We start from the raw sequence: 18,411 nt of genomic DNA, 5'->3' as shown, positions 1-18,411 counted from the left end.
ATAAAATGTCACTGTTTCAATTGTTTCTACCTATTTTTGACAATGCACTCATTTGTAGTCATATTCTCAAACTTATAGAGATCCATGAAGTCAAATTATGCTGAACTTTGAGATGACTAATTCTGTATTTAGTATGTTGTTATTACTCGTTGGTCATAAACTAGAAAGAAGCAAAACCAAAAGGTTTTGAAAACTTAAATAATTTAATTCTCTAACTTAAAAAGTAAACATCTAAGAGGAATGTAACAGTATTATGAATTAAATCCAAAGTAATCCTGAAAAGTTCTACCCAAGTCCAAAAGAATTAAGTGTTCCAAATAAATTCCAGACCCTTGAATGTACTGGTCTGCCAATAATCTTAATGTATCACAGTGATATTGTCCAGTACTCCAATAAATTTACAAATATTTTAATCCTATCAGCTCTTTGTATTCCAAAAAATAAGATTTAAAAAATCCTCTCAAATTATATCTAAGCACAACATTAAAAACATCTGAAGGCTGATGTTAAAACAAGAATGTAGGAAATAAGAATGAAATAATTTTTCGGCTGTGCCTACTAATTATGTAATCCCATGTAACCCCAAAACAATTTATTTTCCTACTTGCTACATGATATTTTATATTACCCTATATCATAAAAAACTGACCAACTCAGCCTATGAGAAAGTACTCTAAACTCGTCAACAGGTTCAATATGTTGGTTGAACCTAACTTGTAAGTACCATTCTATAGCTCAGTATCTTTAAAATAGAAGCTACATCCATTGACAAAAAAATAGCTATGTAATATCTTATTTTTAGATGATCACTACAACTTAAACATGAACAAAATTACCCTCAATATAGAGACAGTCACAGACCAAAAGTCGCACAAAATATAGATTATGCATAACAATGTCTGTAAGAAATATCTGTCAATGAGTTTTAACTATTACCATATCGATCACCTTACCACTCTCTGGTTATGAGAGTTCGACAATTTACAATGAGTACCATTTCAGCTTAAGTGTACAGATGCCACTCCTTATATTGCACATGGATATCCCAATTTATGACCGTATATCAACATTTTAACACAGGTCTGCAAATTTCCCAACAAGAGTTTAGTACGTTAGACCTGATATATTTCTTTTCGTCGGAACACCTGGACATGTAAGTGCGGCTGGTGGTTATTATCGATCTTATGCTGTGATACTTTCTAACAAGACTCTGTTAAAGGAAGGTGCTGGTGGCCGAATGAGGGTCCTCGATGTCCCTGTGGTAAATCATAATTGAACGTGCTACATTGTTAAATAGCAATGTTCTATCACGACGTGAAGGTTGGCCTTAGTGAAATTCAGTTGGGAAAAGTAAAAGGATGCAATTAAAAGTGATTGTGGGGTCACACTGAAACTTTCTCCAGCAAAATTAACCGGATATATTCCCATGTTGTTGACCCAAACACAACTCCTTCAGTCCAATGCGACAAAACTCAATAACACCTCGGTGACATTAACATTATTTAGGCCAGAGGTGACACAAATGGAAAATAACGGTGGAAAATTGCCATTCCTTGCAACGATTCTAACGTTATTAGCGGCAGAGGCTTCAGCGGTTGCATAAGCGGCCGTGTTATGGGATGCAGGAACTTCATCAAGAATGGTGCTAAGGTGGCCGGAACTAGTGGTTGTACCAATAAAGTTGTTCATAAAAATTGGCCCCTGCCCCCTAAGAAAGGCAGTTGGTAGCTGCAGTTAATATGCAAAAGCGACCGTTAGATGCAAAAATGTGTATTTGTAATCGATGTGTTTTTAAATGACTCTAGCTTGGGCCACTTTAGTTTCATGGATTATTAATGCTAATAGCCTACTAGTTGCACAAAATATACCGCGCCAATGGCCTAAGTGGTTAGAGCGTGCGCCAAATGCGAGAGGTCGTGGGTTCGAATCCTGGCCGAGGCATACCAGACATACAACAATGATACTAGGCGTTTAGAATTAAGAGATTAGTGGTAGGACTGGTCGGCCTGGTGCCAGGATAATGTGACTGGGGGGGGGGGACATCATGCTACATGTCTGCGGCATGATGCCTCAGTGCTAGACATCACTATAAACTACCACACTGCAGAAATCGTAGCTACGTTAAAAATCGAAATCACAGACATACACACACACATACATGCTCGCACGCGTGAAAAGTAATAAAAATCCAAACTGGCTATTATGTCACTACTAATGTCACGTCGTGTTATGGAATAAATATGAAAAGAAAATTAATAATAATGATGATAATGTTATTCGGTGCACGATATTTGTTCAAGAAGTAAGTATAAGAGGTCCAGCTTCATTTTAGCCTTTTCAAATTGTTCCAACCAGTTTTGCTGTATAAACACAAATACGCTAAACGAAGAAAGGAGAGGTAAAGCTTGAAGCAATGTATGAATGAAACACTTTTTCGCCAGAATAATGTAAACCTCGACTGAATAAACAACAAAGAAGAATGTTCAGGATAAAACATTTTTTAAAGATCTAGATTCCAATTGTTATGAATTAACTGTGTGTTATGTCATGTCTGTGAAGAGTCACTTAATACTGATCTGGAATTCTTCATACATCGGTAAATTTTGGGCCTACTTTCGGTAGTGTGTGTGCCTGATTTTTGATGAATAAAATAGTGATCACGAATATATGTATTTTTATCACATTTTCTTCCATATTGGTATACATATGATCTATTAAAGACTTGTGTGGTTGGTTTCTCGTGTTGGTTGCTTAAATAATTATGTATGACCAAACTTTTCAAAGCATTTCAACCAATTAATATTAATCTGATTATTTATAAGATTACTGTTGAATTCACCGTATAAAGTCTTTGGCTTTTAAAACTGCTTGTCCCATCATACAATGGGGGTAAATATACAGAGTCTCCTAGTAATGACTTTTTTTATTGATCTAAATCCATCGTCTTCAGTTTCAATCTTGTTCTTGACTATTTACCTTTTCAGCTGACAAAATTGACACAAAAAGAGCATCACACCAATTTGCATGACTTTTTCATTTATTTATCTAAGGCAAAATAAGCTTTGACGCTTATTAATGTTTGTTTTATCACTTTAACTTGTTTTGGACTTTCAGTTACACAATTTCTTAATTGAATATGAATATAAACAAATGTTCTTAATTTCATACAGAATGTAAGTATTATTTAATGAACTGTAGTCAAAGTCTTTGATCCATCTGACAATTAATGTTGTGTATTATTTGTTGTTTTACCCTCTGTTTTCTTTTAAATCAAAAAGTTTGGAGAGGAAATATTATTTGTTTATTATGTTCTCAAACAAAAATGAATGTTGAGATCATGCGCTACTGAACAAATTTTAGAAATATATTTCGTTTTATATTCAGAACGATCGTTCTTGTAAAATATTTTTTTAAAAACACCATAAAACAAATTGAGCCTTTTTATTCACATCGATTTAAAAGTTAACAATTTATAAATTTACATTTTAATTAATGATATTGATGGGGGCCCCGAGTGGACGAGTCGTCTAAAGCGCTCTCCGTCACGGATCACTGCCATCTCACCTCTGTCTGCGTGGGTTCGAAACTTGGGCTCGGCAAATGTGGATATGTGAGAAACCTTGCCAGTAGCTTCTCGTGGGTCGGTGGTTATTTCCGGGGTTTTCCCGGGTTCTTCCTTCACCAGTAATACTGGCCGCCATGTGTAGCCTATCTTGTGCTGAAAAATAGCATTAAACCCTATAACAACAACTGATATTGATGCCTGGGTTTTAGAAGGTATGTTGCTGTACTGTTTTCTGAAGACTTTCCAAACCCTGCAATTTAATTGCAATATGCAGTAACTGTCACTGTTGTACTTCTACCTTTATTGGACACAACTCTCCATATCCAAACACACAATTTCAACCTCCCATTTGTTGGAAAGTTTAGAACACATCTAACAGAAAGAACACAGGCCATTGCGGATTGCATTTCCTCTTTTCATTGGATGATAATTGCTGTACATGTGAGAAAATTCATTCATGGATAATTGCCCTCGTTAGGTGTTTTAAAGGTGAATATTTGCATTTTAATCTAATTTTTCATAGATTATCAAATATTCATGGAAAATGTGGGCTCAAGAAAGCCCAACGTAATAAACACCTCACCTGTTCGCATAAACTAAATGTGTAGGATTTGTTGTTTATGGTCAGATGAAATCTGCAACCTTGCCAAAAGTCGGTTCAGGTATAAAGGGAAGAAAAACGGATGTATTCTTAGCAAGCACCTGCTGTAACTTTCTGAGCGTTAACCTGTGCATAAATAAATCTAAAATCCCGAGGAGGAATGAAAAATATAATATATAATGACCTGGTACCATCTGATAGTCAAATGCTATTACTAACTCTTTTCCAAATAATGTGCACTGTATAAACAATATACTAGTGTTTTGTTTTACAATTTCTTCATCTCAACTTTCTCATTTTACTAGTCTTAAGACCTTGCTTTATTATTTTTATACTTACATATTTGTATGTAGTGAAAACTGTGTGGTTATTCAATCTGAAGGGCTCATCAGATCATTATCACCAGAACATGTGGTAATGTTGTTAATCAGCATTTTTCCCAAATTGTTTACATTAAGGATAGTTAAACAAAGCTATCACCTAAAATCAAAACAATGTTCCCAAAATGATACCAATTGTAATTTTATGTTTTAAATTTAATTTTCCTTAGAGTTTGTGTAATACATTGATGTGTGCATTTAAGATTCTTTACAGCCCACATTACTTAGTTTGATTAAACGAAATTGTTTTTTTACGATTCCTTGATTTTATATATATATATATATATATATATATATATATATATATATATATATATATATATATATATATATATATATACTTTCCAGCAAACAAAATGATTATTAAATTTAAAGGCATGGCTCAAAAATTGGCTGAAGGCATCATCCTTTCGACTTAGTCAAACATTACTTGAACATTGTTTGAACCTCCGCATACTTCTCTTGTACGGTTGACTATGTTTTGGACGTTGTATTACATTCAATTGTTTGCCTAGGTCTTCTATGCTTTGTTGCTGTATCATTGTTTTTCGTCAAATTTATTTCAGTCGAAGTATCGGATAATTTGCTTTCACTAGCATTGCCGTTATGTTGGACTTCTTCTACGACGAGTATTGTTCTTGTCGAGATTTGTATTTTTTGCATACTTTGCTGTTTTTTATTTGAAGGAAAAAGGAACATAGTACTATTTCATAATGTGGTAACGTCTTTATCTTCACGGCAGCAAATTTTGCAGGCTCCGTTCAAATTTCTTTCCTTTGCAACCATATCGTATGCTCTAAATATCAACAACAAATTATAATTTGTGTCAACTGTTTTACTTTAGCTATTTCAAATATTCCATTGTTCTAACTGCCACTTGATATCACGTTAAATTAAAATACAGTAAAACTTTAAAGTAGCTTTTCAGTCCCTCAAAACTATTTGTAAATTTACACCGAGCTACCTTTTCGTACCTTTTAATGTTCACTACATACATACATACATACATAAATACATACATACATACATACATGCAATACAATACATACATACATACATACATACATACATACATACACACATACATACGAGACAGGTTTAATATCCCTTCAACTTATTGTTTTAATTCGTAAGGGATTGTTGAGAATGATATGGTATGGACTTCGTCTAAAACACCTGTCATCAACATCTATAATAACCGTATTTTGTTTCGTCAAATTTGTACATACTCGACAAAATGTTCTTCTTCAGTGATTTTGTTTTCATCCAGATTTAATGCCTATATAAGTATATGTGTATATGTGTAGTTTTGTTTAGAGTGCTTCATCACAAAAGTGGATTTGTAGTACCAACAAAAGGCTAAGTTAAATCGAGCAGTGAATACAAGAAATAGTATGTAAGAGTATGATTTGGAATGAAAGTGTACCTCGGTTGTTTTTACAAATTTAACTGACTACAAAATTTAATTAATACTACATACAATTATGATTTAGTAAGATATTAGTCCATATAATGGGATAGTGCATTTTATTTTGCTTTGTTGAAAACAAGTGATAGAGTTTAATCAACCAAGTCAATGCTTTGTTGCAGTAATTGCTCCTCATTATATATCCTTTCTTTCGTTAATTTTAACACTATAAGATTTTAATGCAGTAATATGTATTGCATTTGTTCATATACGTTTCGCTGTTTCCTTCAAGCTTTTTATGTGTAAATGCTTATCTGCAGTCATAGGTAGAAACATATTTGATGACATTACGAAATAAACAGGTAATGGCATCAGACAATTAATTATGTTATAGTCAATCGATGGCGGAATAAAATAATGAGGACTAATAGTTTCGAGATACACGCACTGCTTGGTCATTGCATCTAACTTTATATTCCGTTATTAAGTTCACAAATTTCAAACTATATAATAGATTATACAATAAAATACTTGTATTTATTTTTATATCCTGTATTTCATTTCATGCAAAGAAAACTCTATCGTTGATACTAGCTGCGGACGCCTCCCCATATTTATGGATATTGTGTCTTTGTGTGTGTGTTTGTGTGTTTGTGTGTGTGCCTGTTTTTGTGCTTGTGTCCAGGACAACGTGCAGCTTAGTATCCGCTGTAGTATATTTTGCTGCTTTGTGACAAATAACAATAAAGTATATTACTTTTAGAATAATTTACAGCAGCTACTAGTGCAAAAGGAAATAATTATACAGTTGGTGAAAGTTGAACTGAGAAGCCTCACACATCAGACATTGATGGCATCATTTACTATGGCATCTACTACTTTTGATGTTTGACTTTCATTTAATCAATTGTATTAATACTTAGACATCTTAATCAATTTTTTTAAAAAATTTATTCCCAGGTTGCTATGTATCGATTAAAAGTTCCACTTGCGTGGCTGCATCTTAGCAGCATGCTGACGCTTCATAACTGCCTGGTAGCTACTACCATCTGGATCAGCTGTCATACACATTACTTCCAACTTCCATGTGAGGTCGGAGGTTCAGTTTTAATATACTTTATTTTCCTCATATGTTTTCATCAGCAATATCAATTTGAACAGTGTTATTTCCACAAAAACAAATTATCAACTTCTTCATTTAATTCCTTCAATGGACTGTGCATGTTGTTTTTTGGTGGTCACTACATATCTTACGTTATTATTCTGAGTTATATGTTCTACCAGAATGTAACTGTGCCGAGCTTCAGCGTGATATGTTGTTTTCCTATTTCCTAAATATGCAACGTTCTTATAATATCACATTGATTTGCGATATTGTATCTATATCACCATGCGACAAACTGGCTTCTCTTATTTATTCTCAGGCCATTGCCTTAACTTTCTTGATGAGTTCTTCTTACTGTGCCTGATATGAAATTCATAAATGTATTATCGTGTATTTGTCATAGAATCGAACACTTATCATAAGTGATGCTGCAGGATGCTTTGTAAATGACTTTATACCTATTTTTAAACTCTTTGTATCAATGTATTAGTTTCATTTAAGATGACCTCTTCCGACGTCCGTATTAAGAGAATGTGCTACACATATCTGACGTTTAACACTTAGATCCAGAAAAAAATGCATGCTGTCAGTATTAAAATGATAAATATTTTATATCCAAGACCCTGTGTACTGGAGTGGAAAGAAAAACTATAGTACTAGACGTTTTGTGATGCACCCATTGGTTGGTAAGTTAATTACAACATATCCGTTATTAGTGCAAACAATTCAAGGATATGAACTATACACAATAACAACATATATGCTTTTATTTCCTGCTGACAGATATAAAATAACCTATTCGTCGAGTATTATATTATTAGGGTCAAGATCAAGAGGCTCTAAAATATATATATACGAAAACCTGCCTTGTAAGTCTGAAATAGAATTATCTAACTCGAGAATGAAAATATGTTTCGTTTGTATGCCAATAGAATGCATACAATCATTTTGTAAACATATTAACATAAAGATTTACGGGCAATGAATAACTGGGAGTATAATTATTGTTTCTATAGTCCATACACCTCTTATATCTTCTGTGTCTTTTCTCCATCTCTTTCATATATATGTTAGTTTGTCTTTTATTCTATTGTCTGGCCCAGGGTTATATGCTTGATTTTAGTCAACTATTTAATATCTGGTCTAGTTATAAAATTTAGGTAGAATTTGTACTATATTATCAAGTGTTTTGTTTTTGATGTTGCTGCATTAGCAATTTATCCAAAATTATTCCAGAATTTAGGAAGATTGGATTAGTATTGTTGGGCTTTGAAATTGTAATTTTCCGATCTTATTTGTTCATTTATTGTTTTGTCGAGATTCCAGATATGAAGGCGTCTGTAAAAGTTAGAACTATTTGCAATTAACTATATCTCTTATTTCCAAACAACAATTAATGGAAAACCTACCGACTTCTCAAATACTACTTTAACCATATATATATATATATATATATATATATATATATATATATATATATATATATATATATATATATGTCATTTTATTCCAGTTGAAGGGTTTTCAAGCACCAGAGGGCTCTTTTGAAATAATACAGTGCTTCCGGAACATTGAATGTTGGTAGAGCGCTCTTTTTTGTTGACTGTATGGACCTTATTATTTAATATCTGCGCATGTTAAAACACAGTTGCATTTTTTGGCTTTCCTCGCAAACTTTCTTCGCTTGTTATGACTTAGTCATCTAGCGACAAAGGTTACGGCGCAATTGGTTTATATGATTTCAAATTCAATTAAATTGAGACATATATAAATGTGCTCTCGATTATTGAATATATCATACATATGATACATGTTGCTTTGAGGTATATGATTTGTTTATATTAAAACGAATGAACGATTAATGCTACTTTTATTACTGCTGTATTGAAATTGATATCAAAGCTTTCACTTCGGCTTAGATATGTTTCTTCAGTTCACATCACGACACCAAGTATAAAAACAGGGATCATCATACACTGATGCAGACTTCACCTTTTTTGAAAATGTCGTGCACTTTGTTAATGAGGGTATTCTAAAACTTGATTGATGTCTGGATACAAATCTGCATTCACAGGATCTGAGCGAACTGGATGGATGTAGTCATCGAACCATGTGGACATGAGTGAACTGGATGGATATACTCGTCTAATTCTACTGGACATGAGTGAACTGGATTGAGATACCCATCGACTTCCTCATTCTTTTTAATATTATCAGGTCTCAGAATCCCCCCTGATTCTTTATTTGTAGTAGCCATAGTTACAGTTTGTTCAATTAATATTGGTCCGCTGCGACGTTCCGTTTCAATGGCGGTGCTCAGTTCACCTCTTTCATTGCTTACAAGTGTCCAGTAATTTCCGGGCAGGTTTTCCCCCTCCAGTATAGTTTCGTCTCTTTTTGAATCAGTAAATCTATTGTTATTAGGTACTCTGTCCACATGTGAGCTAGAGAAGGAAATTGTTGTGTTAAAAACAAATTTAACAATGCAAATATACATACATACATACACACACACACACACACACACACACACATATATATATATATATATATATATATATATATATATATATATATATATATATATATATATATATATATATACGATTATAAAGCATTATCATACATGTTTAGGAATTACAATTTGTGCTGTAAACGCGGGTAAACGGCATCTATCTTCTTTTTGTAAGCACCAACTCCTATACCATCTCGACCATGCACTCATCTCCAAAAAAATGATGTTACAAAGTCGGTGGTCTAATCATCCGTGCTTAACAGACACACCCAAACGTCTACCAATGAATTAATTCTCATCCGTACAGTCAATCCAGATTCCGAAGACAGAAATCCATGCAAGACGAGATCATTACAGACGATTAAAAATACATACAATTAGAACAGACAGTGCTATCTCTGGATTCTGCAATAGACTGTTTAATAATACTAAAGCTATTTTTGTATGTTCGAAAAGTTTCATCATAATTATATATCCTTATCAGCTTTAGTCGCACCTATGTTCTTGGACCATTGAATAATATTATATCTAACTTCAGTTATATAGTTCTCAAACCTAAACAGCCAATATAATTCTCACACATACACATGAATGGTTTTAACATTATTCAAAACGTATAAATTTTGAGAATATCATCAATATAATATTCACAAAAATAAGAAGACACCTCATAATACATACCAGTTTGTTCATCTTTCCTTTCGAAACTTTCATTATGTTTTCAATAATTTGAGAATTATAATTACCAGATCCTTATTTTGTGGAGAAGGCAGGTGATAAATACAACAGCTAAAATAGCTCCCATCCCGAGAACAATATACAGCAAATGGCGCTTGGACGGAAAGTCTGAGAACAAAACAGAAGATTGCATTCTTACTTGGTAACTGAAAGTTTAAAAAGTTCTAATTAGTTATATATTTGTTTCAAGTCACTAACTGCCTCACTTTCCTAAACAACTGCCATGGGATAGACTAGCACTTATCATAACTACTTGATGGTCCTCACCCTTTTAAGAATTAATTATTAAGTCAAGGACCATACTTTAATTCAGATAGAGTATACATTGTGGCATATGTATGCAGTGATAAGTCTTAACAGTAATACATTAGTTATGGAATCAAGGCGAATTATATAGACTAAAGATAACGTTGTGTCAGAAAAGGAAGGACATTATCATTAAATAAGTAAATTACACTTCCATTTAAATAATTGAAAACTGTAACAGAAACAAGGACCATAATCGCCCGAAACCAATGTGATTCTCTTTGTTGTTTGGCGATAATGTGGACGTTCGAGAATGATGTTAAGTTGACAAAGGCAGAATCGTAAGAACAATGGAGGTTATCTGCAAAATTTAGACTGCATAAATATATTTTAAAAAAACTACATATGTATCTCAATTGATAGTGTCCTTCATGAAATACTTCATTTTTGGCATAAAGAATATATGTCCCAGGTTGAGAATAATGATAAAGGTAATGAAATTCCGAATAAAAATTCAGCCAGGAAAAACAATAATAAAAAAGTAGTTACAATTACCATGACATTCATAATGAATTAATGTCTTTAAAGATGTAACTACATATCTCTTCAAAAGAATCTCCTGCCATTTCTAAATAGTCATAAGATGTACTATCTTCTAAAACAACGATTATATATATATATATATATATATATATATATATATATATATATATATATATATATATATATATATATATATATGGACTATTTCTATACTATTAGAATCATCTAAAGAGATCTCAACCTTTGCATGAGTACTCAAGTATCAGTGACATATGTGACATATAGATGCACGCAGATTTAAACGTGCTTAAATTACTTAACTTCTCGAAGCTTTCATAACAAGGCAAGGGATTTATCTCCAAAAGTTTGGTTAGCTGCGTTTATTCCATTTGCAGTTGGAACTAACGATTATGAATCAAATGATTACAGCGTATATAACCCATTATATTTACAATATGTTATTGTCAGACACTAAGATAATTAGGAAACGTGAAGTGATTTTTTAATATCTGATTTTGTATAAACTGATGCTTCCATACCAGATATTTTTATACCGCTTTTGAAGTATCCCACACACAATATCTTGAACAATAAGAGTTTTAGTCTGGTACATTTCAGTCAAATGAACGCCGGTATAAAAGACCATAAGACATGACTGTGGTTTATAAATTATATATAATATTAAAGTATTTTGTATGCATTTTTAAATGCAATTTTTAATTTAAAAAAAAGGATATAACTATCTGAGTTTGTAATGGTACTGCTCTGAATTTCACAGATTTGATTCTTTTTAAAAATTAAATGCAAGGTGATTGGGACCTTGCTGATGTTTTTGAACATGTTTTGTGTCAAAGAGGATCAGGTACAGATGTTTTCCTATCATTTAGAGAACGAATTGCTGTACTATTAACTCCTGGCATGTACTATCGATACTTCCAAAGCAACATAAAATCTGCTAGAGAAAATATAAGTTGATATTGTTTATAAAGTATATGATGGGGGAAAATAGTATATGCGTTTGTCGACGTAAATAACATGCTAGTCATTTTATAAAATATTATTTCAATTTCAAAAGCAAGTATGTATGGTGAAGTGACTACAGTATAACTTGTTTGGAGCTATGTAGAATAATATGAAAAATTGAAAAAATATGACGTTTTCGTCCCTTAAGTGTGCATTGAATAGATCATGTTGTGCATTAGATTATCTTGAGCAACTGATGTCAAGATCCATCAATAGGTCGATTATAAGTATCGGCAGCATATGACAACGATCGCTTTGGGATGGATTAATCTGTTAAAATGGATTGCAAGTCTTGAATATAACAGTACGTTCTAAATAGTACCATAAATAACTTTATCAAACATCAAGTCTGATCGAACGAAAAGTGACAATGCTATTTTGCCATTGAAATTGTAAAGATATGCGACATTATTTGAGCTCAGGTGCGAAAGCCAAATGCGCCGCAGGCCAAGCTCTTATTTTGTCTCTGTTATCATATAGTGTCAACCTATTTATGTTAGTAAAGAATGTCCCTGCTCCTCGTAAAAATCATTCATTCTGTAAATCCAATAAAACGAGCTAAAACTTTTTTCTCACCTAAAATGGAACGAACTGTATTAATTAATGTGAACGCATTTGAAGTCTAACATATTATTTTATCAAACAGTCAACAAGAATGCTGTAGAACTATTAAAGATAGGTAGGTGTAAAATTAAAAGTTATTATCATATATATGGTACCTTCTTCATCCATTTCTGGCACCATAGCCGCAGTACTGTATTGATTGATGCCTTAGAAAGAAGAAAAGCGAATACTGTATGAATTTTCTGCCTTAAACGAAGATACATATTTCCTCTATTTTAAATATGATGGATGCTTCAGATTATGGTTAAATACAGCTAAATAAGGGTATTGCCAGGCTTGCAGTGAAAATAAAAATCCCTTCCCATCATATTCCTAAAATCATTTAAGCAATTAACCAACTTCATTCCCGTAACAGCATGTTATTTTCGAATCAAAGTATTGGTCTCTACGAAGAGAACATCTGAATTTGTCGAAAAGAATGTAGGAAGTAGAAGAGAGAAAATATCATTGTAACAGAAATGTTTTTTTAAATTTATTTATTTATTTATTATCTACTTTTCCTTTGCATTTGTCTCTCAACATAATGAATTCAAAATCACTTTCCACCTTGAACAAAAAATTATTTTCAATGACTTCAGAGCCAGTCTGGTTAGGATGCAGCAGTGACTCTGAAAAAGGCATCTTGCTTCATTTTCCTGGCATAAAAATTCATTCGTGTGATAATGTTCCGTTTAGCATTCCAGTAACTTGATATCATCTTTGCTCAGTCTTACATGAAAAATCTTGTGTTGATGATTGTGTATCAATTGTAACGTTCCAAAAATGAAAGAATCTGATGTCCAGTGAACGATTATAAACATATCACTGAGATTATTGTTCATCTACGTATGCAGAATTGTATTTTAAACAAACGTGGATAAAGATTTTAATTGCAAGAAAACGTATCTTCTGTATATACATCCTGGACCACAGCAGGAGTCGTGTAATGATTGGTTCCTGAAACAAAATGATGGGAATACTGCAGGTATTTTCTGCCTTATTAAAAGAAACATATTACCCTTCGGTCTAAAATGCTGGATGCTTTTTGAAATAATATCATATGTAGAGAGAACAAAACAACAACGGTATACGAATGCGCAGAAGAACACAAACAAGAAAACAGAATTAAGACGACCGAAAATTCAAGAAAGGAATGCTTGATTTTCTGGTATATTGTTTTTCTTCAATATTATCATTAGTAATAGTAGTAGTTGCGGTTTTGTAGTTGTTATGAATGCTGATGTTGCTGCAGTACCAGTTTTGATGCTGGTATTCATGTGCTATTCATGTTTTGTTGTTTTGTTGACATTCATGTACTGATACGGCGTTAAACCCCAAATAGTTGTTGATTCTCCATCAAAGATCTGTGTTTAACATGCCATTAAATTGACTTCAGCTTCAATAAATCTTGCATGGATGCGTTTGATCGCTATTCAACCAACCTGGTGGTTACATATTTTCGACTTTAACTTAATTTCTGACAGAATGTATTTCAATTCATGATGGTGTCTGAACTCTAACAAATTATTATATTAAAAAAATGAGATAATGTACAGGTAATCTGTTTAAGTTTCCGGAATTAGAAAGACACCTTCTGCATTATCTTTCTGGCTCAACTCTGTGGCCCTCTAATGGTTGATTTATGAAAGTACCAAACTATACACAACATACACATTCTGCTTGGATGAACAATCTTGGTCTAATGTGTTGTGTGCTAAGAACTACAACCAAATATATCCAACAAGATCCGGACTTTTTAAGTATTTTTCTGTAACATATTATCATTCACTTTTGATCTCCAAATCAACTATTGCTAACAACTAATACAAATTTTCCTTCGAAAAAGTTCATTACTTTTTCATAAAAAGCTCCGTACTTCCAAGTAAGAAAAAGTATATACCTAATCGGCTGGGAATTAAAATAAAAAATACTTTAGCCTCTAGAATTTTATTGTCTTGTCATTATTCTCTCTCTCTCTCTCTCTCTCTCTCTCTCCATACATAAGGCATTCGAGTGAGATCGCTTTCAAGACAAGCATTAAATTTGTATTAATTCTAAACACGAAAAGGAATGATTCAGACTCAATACCTTCCGTATTTTCCTTGAGGAAAGTCACCATACTTGTGTAACGATTGTTCCCTGAAAAAGTGAATACTGGACTCTCTTAATTAAACAATTAGACATACTGCTCGTCTTCCTCATAAACTTCGAATTCTACTATGTTAGAAAATGTACAGACTTTAAAGTCATATATGGCAAAATTTATCAGCTTACATTTGTCCAAACATAATAAATGCATCAAACATAATGTTGACATTAGATTTGATACTGTACTAGGTAAAACCTCATCTTGTCGCCTGATTTCAAATTATTTTTACTGTTGCATGTAATCGATCTTCGATTCATTTTCGTAGTTTTTCAATGAATATTCGCAGCATTATTATGTCGTTAAACGCTGATAATGTAAATCAATGTTTTGGGCTTGCCAAGTGTTCTAGAAGTATAATCAAGCCAGGAAAAAGAAAACAAGTTCCTATAGCAAATAACAAAATAGGGCTTACTGACGATAACAAATTATTCAAAACTGCATTGAATAAATGCATTAATAAACACAAACACTCAGCTCATAATATTCTGCGGCCACTGCATTGTAGAAATGCCAAGGATTTTACATATATTGTTGGATGATTTCAAGAAAAATAGAACGAGAATCACTAGAGTTTGTATCATTTGTATTCATGATTTAAGAATGTTGGTGATAATAATAATGCAAATTAAATAGAAACTTTAATAAATTCAGAAGATGATGATGAATTGTAAAACACCTCGTCAAAGACGAACACATAATTTATTTTATTTTTTTAAAAATACTTTCGCTATCAACAGCTTGATGTCGTTTTCGTGATAAAAGGTATTGTCTGCAAGTAAGGGGAAAAACACAATGCACCATTTCGTAAACAATAAAAAATGAAACAGAGTTGCGAGTAACTCAAAACAATTTTTTCGTTTAGATTTATTTTGTTAGAGGAATCGAGAGCATGAACAAGAAGAAAAATACTTTCATGTGATTCGAACTCATAGAGGAAGAACACACGTACAACAACCTCTGTTTTTCCTTGAATTTTATATGTATCCTCTCCTGTTACATTTTAAAGTATCAATGTTTTTTTTTCTTGTTTCTATATTGAAATGATATTGTGGAACTCTATTCTTCTGTTTTCCATCCCCATGGATCAAAGGGATTGAGGAGAAATCTCTTTCTTCATTATTCAATGTTTGTCTATTCTGGCCAGACCATTAAGCCGTCTTTAGCGTTTTGAAATAGTGTAAACAAAAAATGTCGACAAAATGTAGATTATTCCACAACCGTCGGCAATATTTAGCATTCCAGTAAGGTTCTTTCAAATCTAATTGCTTTTAAGGGGAACATTTTGCATGAACGATATCTGGCCATTATTATTTGATCAGTATTGAGTCACCCTTTGTTCATTGGAAATATAATGGAATCTTTGTGTGGAGACATAACAATACCTTCTGTATCTTCTTTCCAGATAGTCGTTGGTATCGTGTAATACTTGATCACTGAAATTAACAAAGGAAATCATTTATTCACCTTTTTAATCATTAACATATGAACACAATTATTATATCTAACATGCTTCGTATTCCTGTCAAAAGCACCCGAAACTGTACGAACATTCAAGTTTTGATGTGAGTGAAACTTTATCTCAGAAACTGCTGCTCCAAGAGAGAGAGAGAGAGAGAGAGAGAGAGAGAGAGAGACAGACAGAGAGAGAATTAACAGTATTCGTCGTAGTTGTTTGTTTAAAGCTAACAATCTCACTGCACAAGATAACGCGATGATACGAAACAGACCGACAGTCAAGAAATATATGCGATGGGTCATTGAGTGTTGCTTCCTCGTTTATTTATGTTGTTTTTTATTCTGTTTACATCTGTCTCTACCTAACTGAGTGCAACGAAATCGCCAGTGCCTTTTAGAATTTTTTTTCGAAACATTTGATAATTTGTATTATATTAGTAAATTTTTTAATGCCCTCATACAATGTTACAGGAGGGTAGCTATGGGGATCACACTAGGTAAATCTAAGCAATTATGATGACTAACCTGATCAGATATTCCGTTTGCCAATAAGGGTACATAGAAGAATTTAACATTATTATATGCTCATTTTTTCCCCGTTAACTTACATTATCAGAATCGAGCAGTATTACCCGATACTGGACCCGCGCGCCAATACACATATAGCATTCACGTCCATTAAGGAACTACTTTCTGTTGTAAAAAATGGACGCAGACGCCAGCACTTTGATTTGTAAACAAATCATGTATACTAGCGTAAGAGGCGCTTTACATTGTGGTTGTTTAAATTTGTTTCTGAATGAACTAAAATAGATGTTTCGTGGACTGCCACATACCAGATGCTTTGGCACATTCCGCGTTGATACAATGTTTCGGATTTAGGCTAGCTACAGTATACAACAGACGCAAGAAAAGGTCCTAGCAAATAACATACAAGTTACAAGTCATATACTGTCTTCTTTTGCTGGTGATAAGAATGACAAAATAATATACTGACAGTTTTAAATCCTGAATTTCCTCAAAATGTACTTTCTTTGTTCTCCGAATCCGAATTACATGAGCCATGTCATAGGTTCTCAATCTTGATTACACATTTCGAAATTGTACTGTAATTTCGATGATAAGTGCAATTATATCCTCCTTACTACACTCAAAATGAAATAAGCATTAAATTCCATAGAGTCTTTTTGATAATTGCAATTGAAAGACCTCATATTCTTCCTACATTATGATTTCAAACATTCAAAGACAGAAAAAGAAACACATCTGCAGGTGTAAACACGCTCCTCTTCTCTCGTAGAATCGAAAAAATATCAAAATCTATTCATTCCAGATCAAATGAAATCGTTGTTGCAATGCACGCCATTTTCTTTCGAAAATTATGTCGAGCGCGCGACTAAGTTCAGATTTATCTGGGCGGAGTTGTGCGCAGTAATGATGTTGTTGTTGTGTAATGATGAATATGTGCTTGTGTATTTAGTTTGGAATACGGCATACATTCATTTACATTGTTTCTTGTAGTGAAATTTGTTTATATAATTAAGCCTTAGGTAGAATAAAAAAATGAGCATATAATAAAATATTTACTGCATTTGTATGGGAAAATATGAACTCGTTTTGTCGGATGGATATACTGCACTTCCCAGGTCGTGCAGTATTCCATCCCCAAAACTCGTTCATATTTTCCCATACAAATGCAGTAACCTATAATTATTGACCAGTATATTGAATAACGTTGTTTACCAGCATCGGCAAATATGAAGCCTAATGGAATTTAACACTGCGCATGTTATGGTTAGGCTCCGCGTCTGCCATACAAGTGGTGGTGTAGGAACACATTTCAGGACTTAAGTCATGCAGATGAGGAATAAATCATCCCTCTAGAAAGTAAACAAAACGAGAGAGGGAGTGAGAGAGAGAGAGAGTGTGTGTGTGTGTGTGTGTGTGTCCGTGTGTGTGAAGTAAAGATAAATACAGAATAATAGCTAAACAAATTTTTTAAAATAGAATGATTATTAAGTACCACCTAACTCTGTACAATACTTCAGTTTCTAAATTGGGAAAGGTAAACAATCTACAA

At 33.0% G+C, this 18,411-nt stretch overlaps 1 protein-coding gene across 2 annotated transcripts in view; it reads right to left on the bottom strand.

Annotated features, from left to right (window-relative positions):
* Positions 1 to 8,912: 8,912 nt before the first annotated feature.
* LOC149793180 (uncharacterized) overlaps positions 8,913 to 18,411 on the bottom strand; it is a 51,490-nt gene continuing 41,991 nt past the window's right edge. The window contains exons 2-7 of one of the 2 annotated variants that reach the window (XM_089967109.1): positions 16,259 to 16,309; positions 14,816 to 14,881; positions 13,637 to 13,684; positions 12,844 to 12,897; positions 10,321 to 10,420; positions 8,913 to 9,503 (exon numbers count right to left, since the gene is read on the bottom strand). In XM_089967109.1, the coding sequence (XP_089823235.1) occupies positions 9,128 to 9,503; positions 10,321 to 10,420; positions 12,844 to 12,897; positions 13,637 to 13,684; positions 14,816 to 14,846 (609 nt within the window). In that variant the 5' untranslated portion in view covers positions 14,847 to 14,881; positions 16,259 to 16,309 and the 3' untranslated portion in view covers positions 8,913 to 9,127. The remainder of the gene's footprint in view (positions 9,504 to 10,320; positions 10,421 to 12,843; positions 12,898 to 13,636; positions 13,685 to 14,815; positions 14,882 to 16,258; positions 16,310 to 18,411) is intronic. The other variant, XM_089967107.1, reaches the window with a different exon arrangement.

This window comes from Sinohyriopsis cumingii, chromosome 8 (assembly GCF_028554795.1).
Source record: "Sinohyriopsis cumingii isolate HCF-2022 chromosome 8, ASM2855479v2, whole genome shotgun sequence".
Classification (NCBI taxonomy): Eukaryota; Metazoa; Mollusca; class Bivalvia; order Unionida; family Unionidae; genus Sinohyriopsis; species Sinohyriopsis cumingii.
This window is presented reverse-complemented; position numbering and strand designations above follow the sequence as displayed.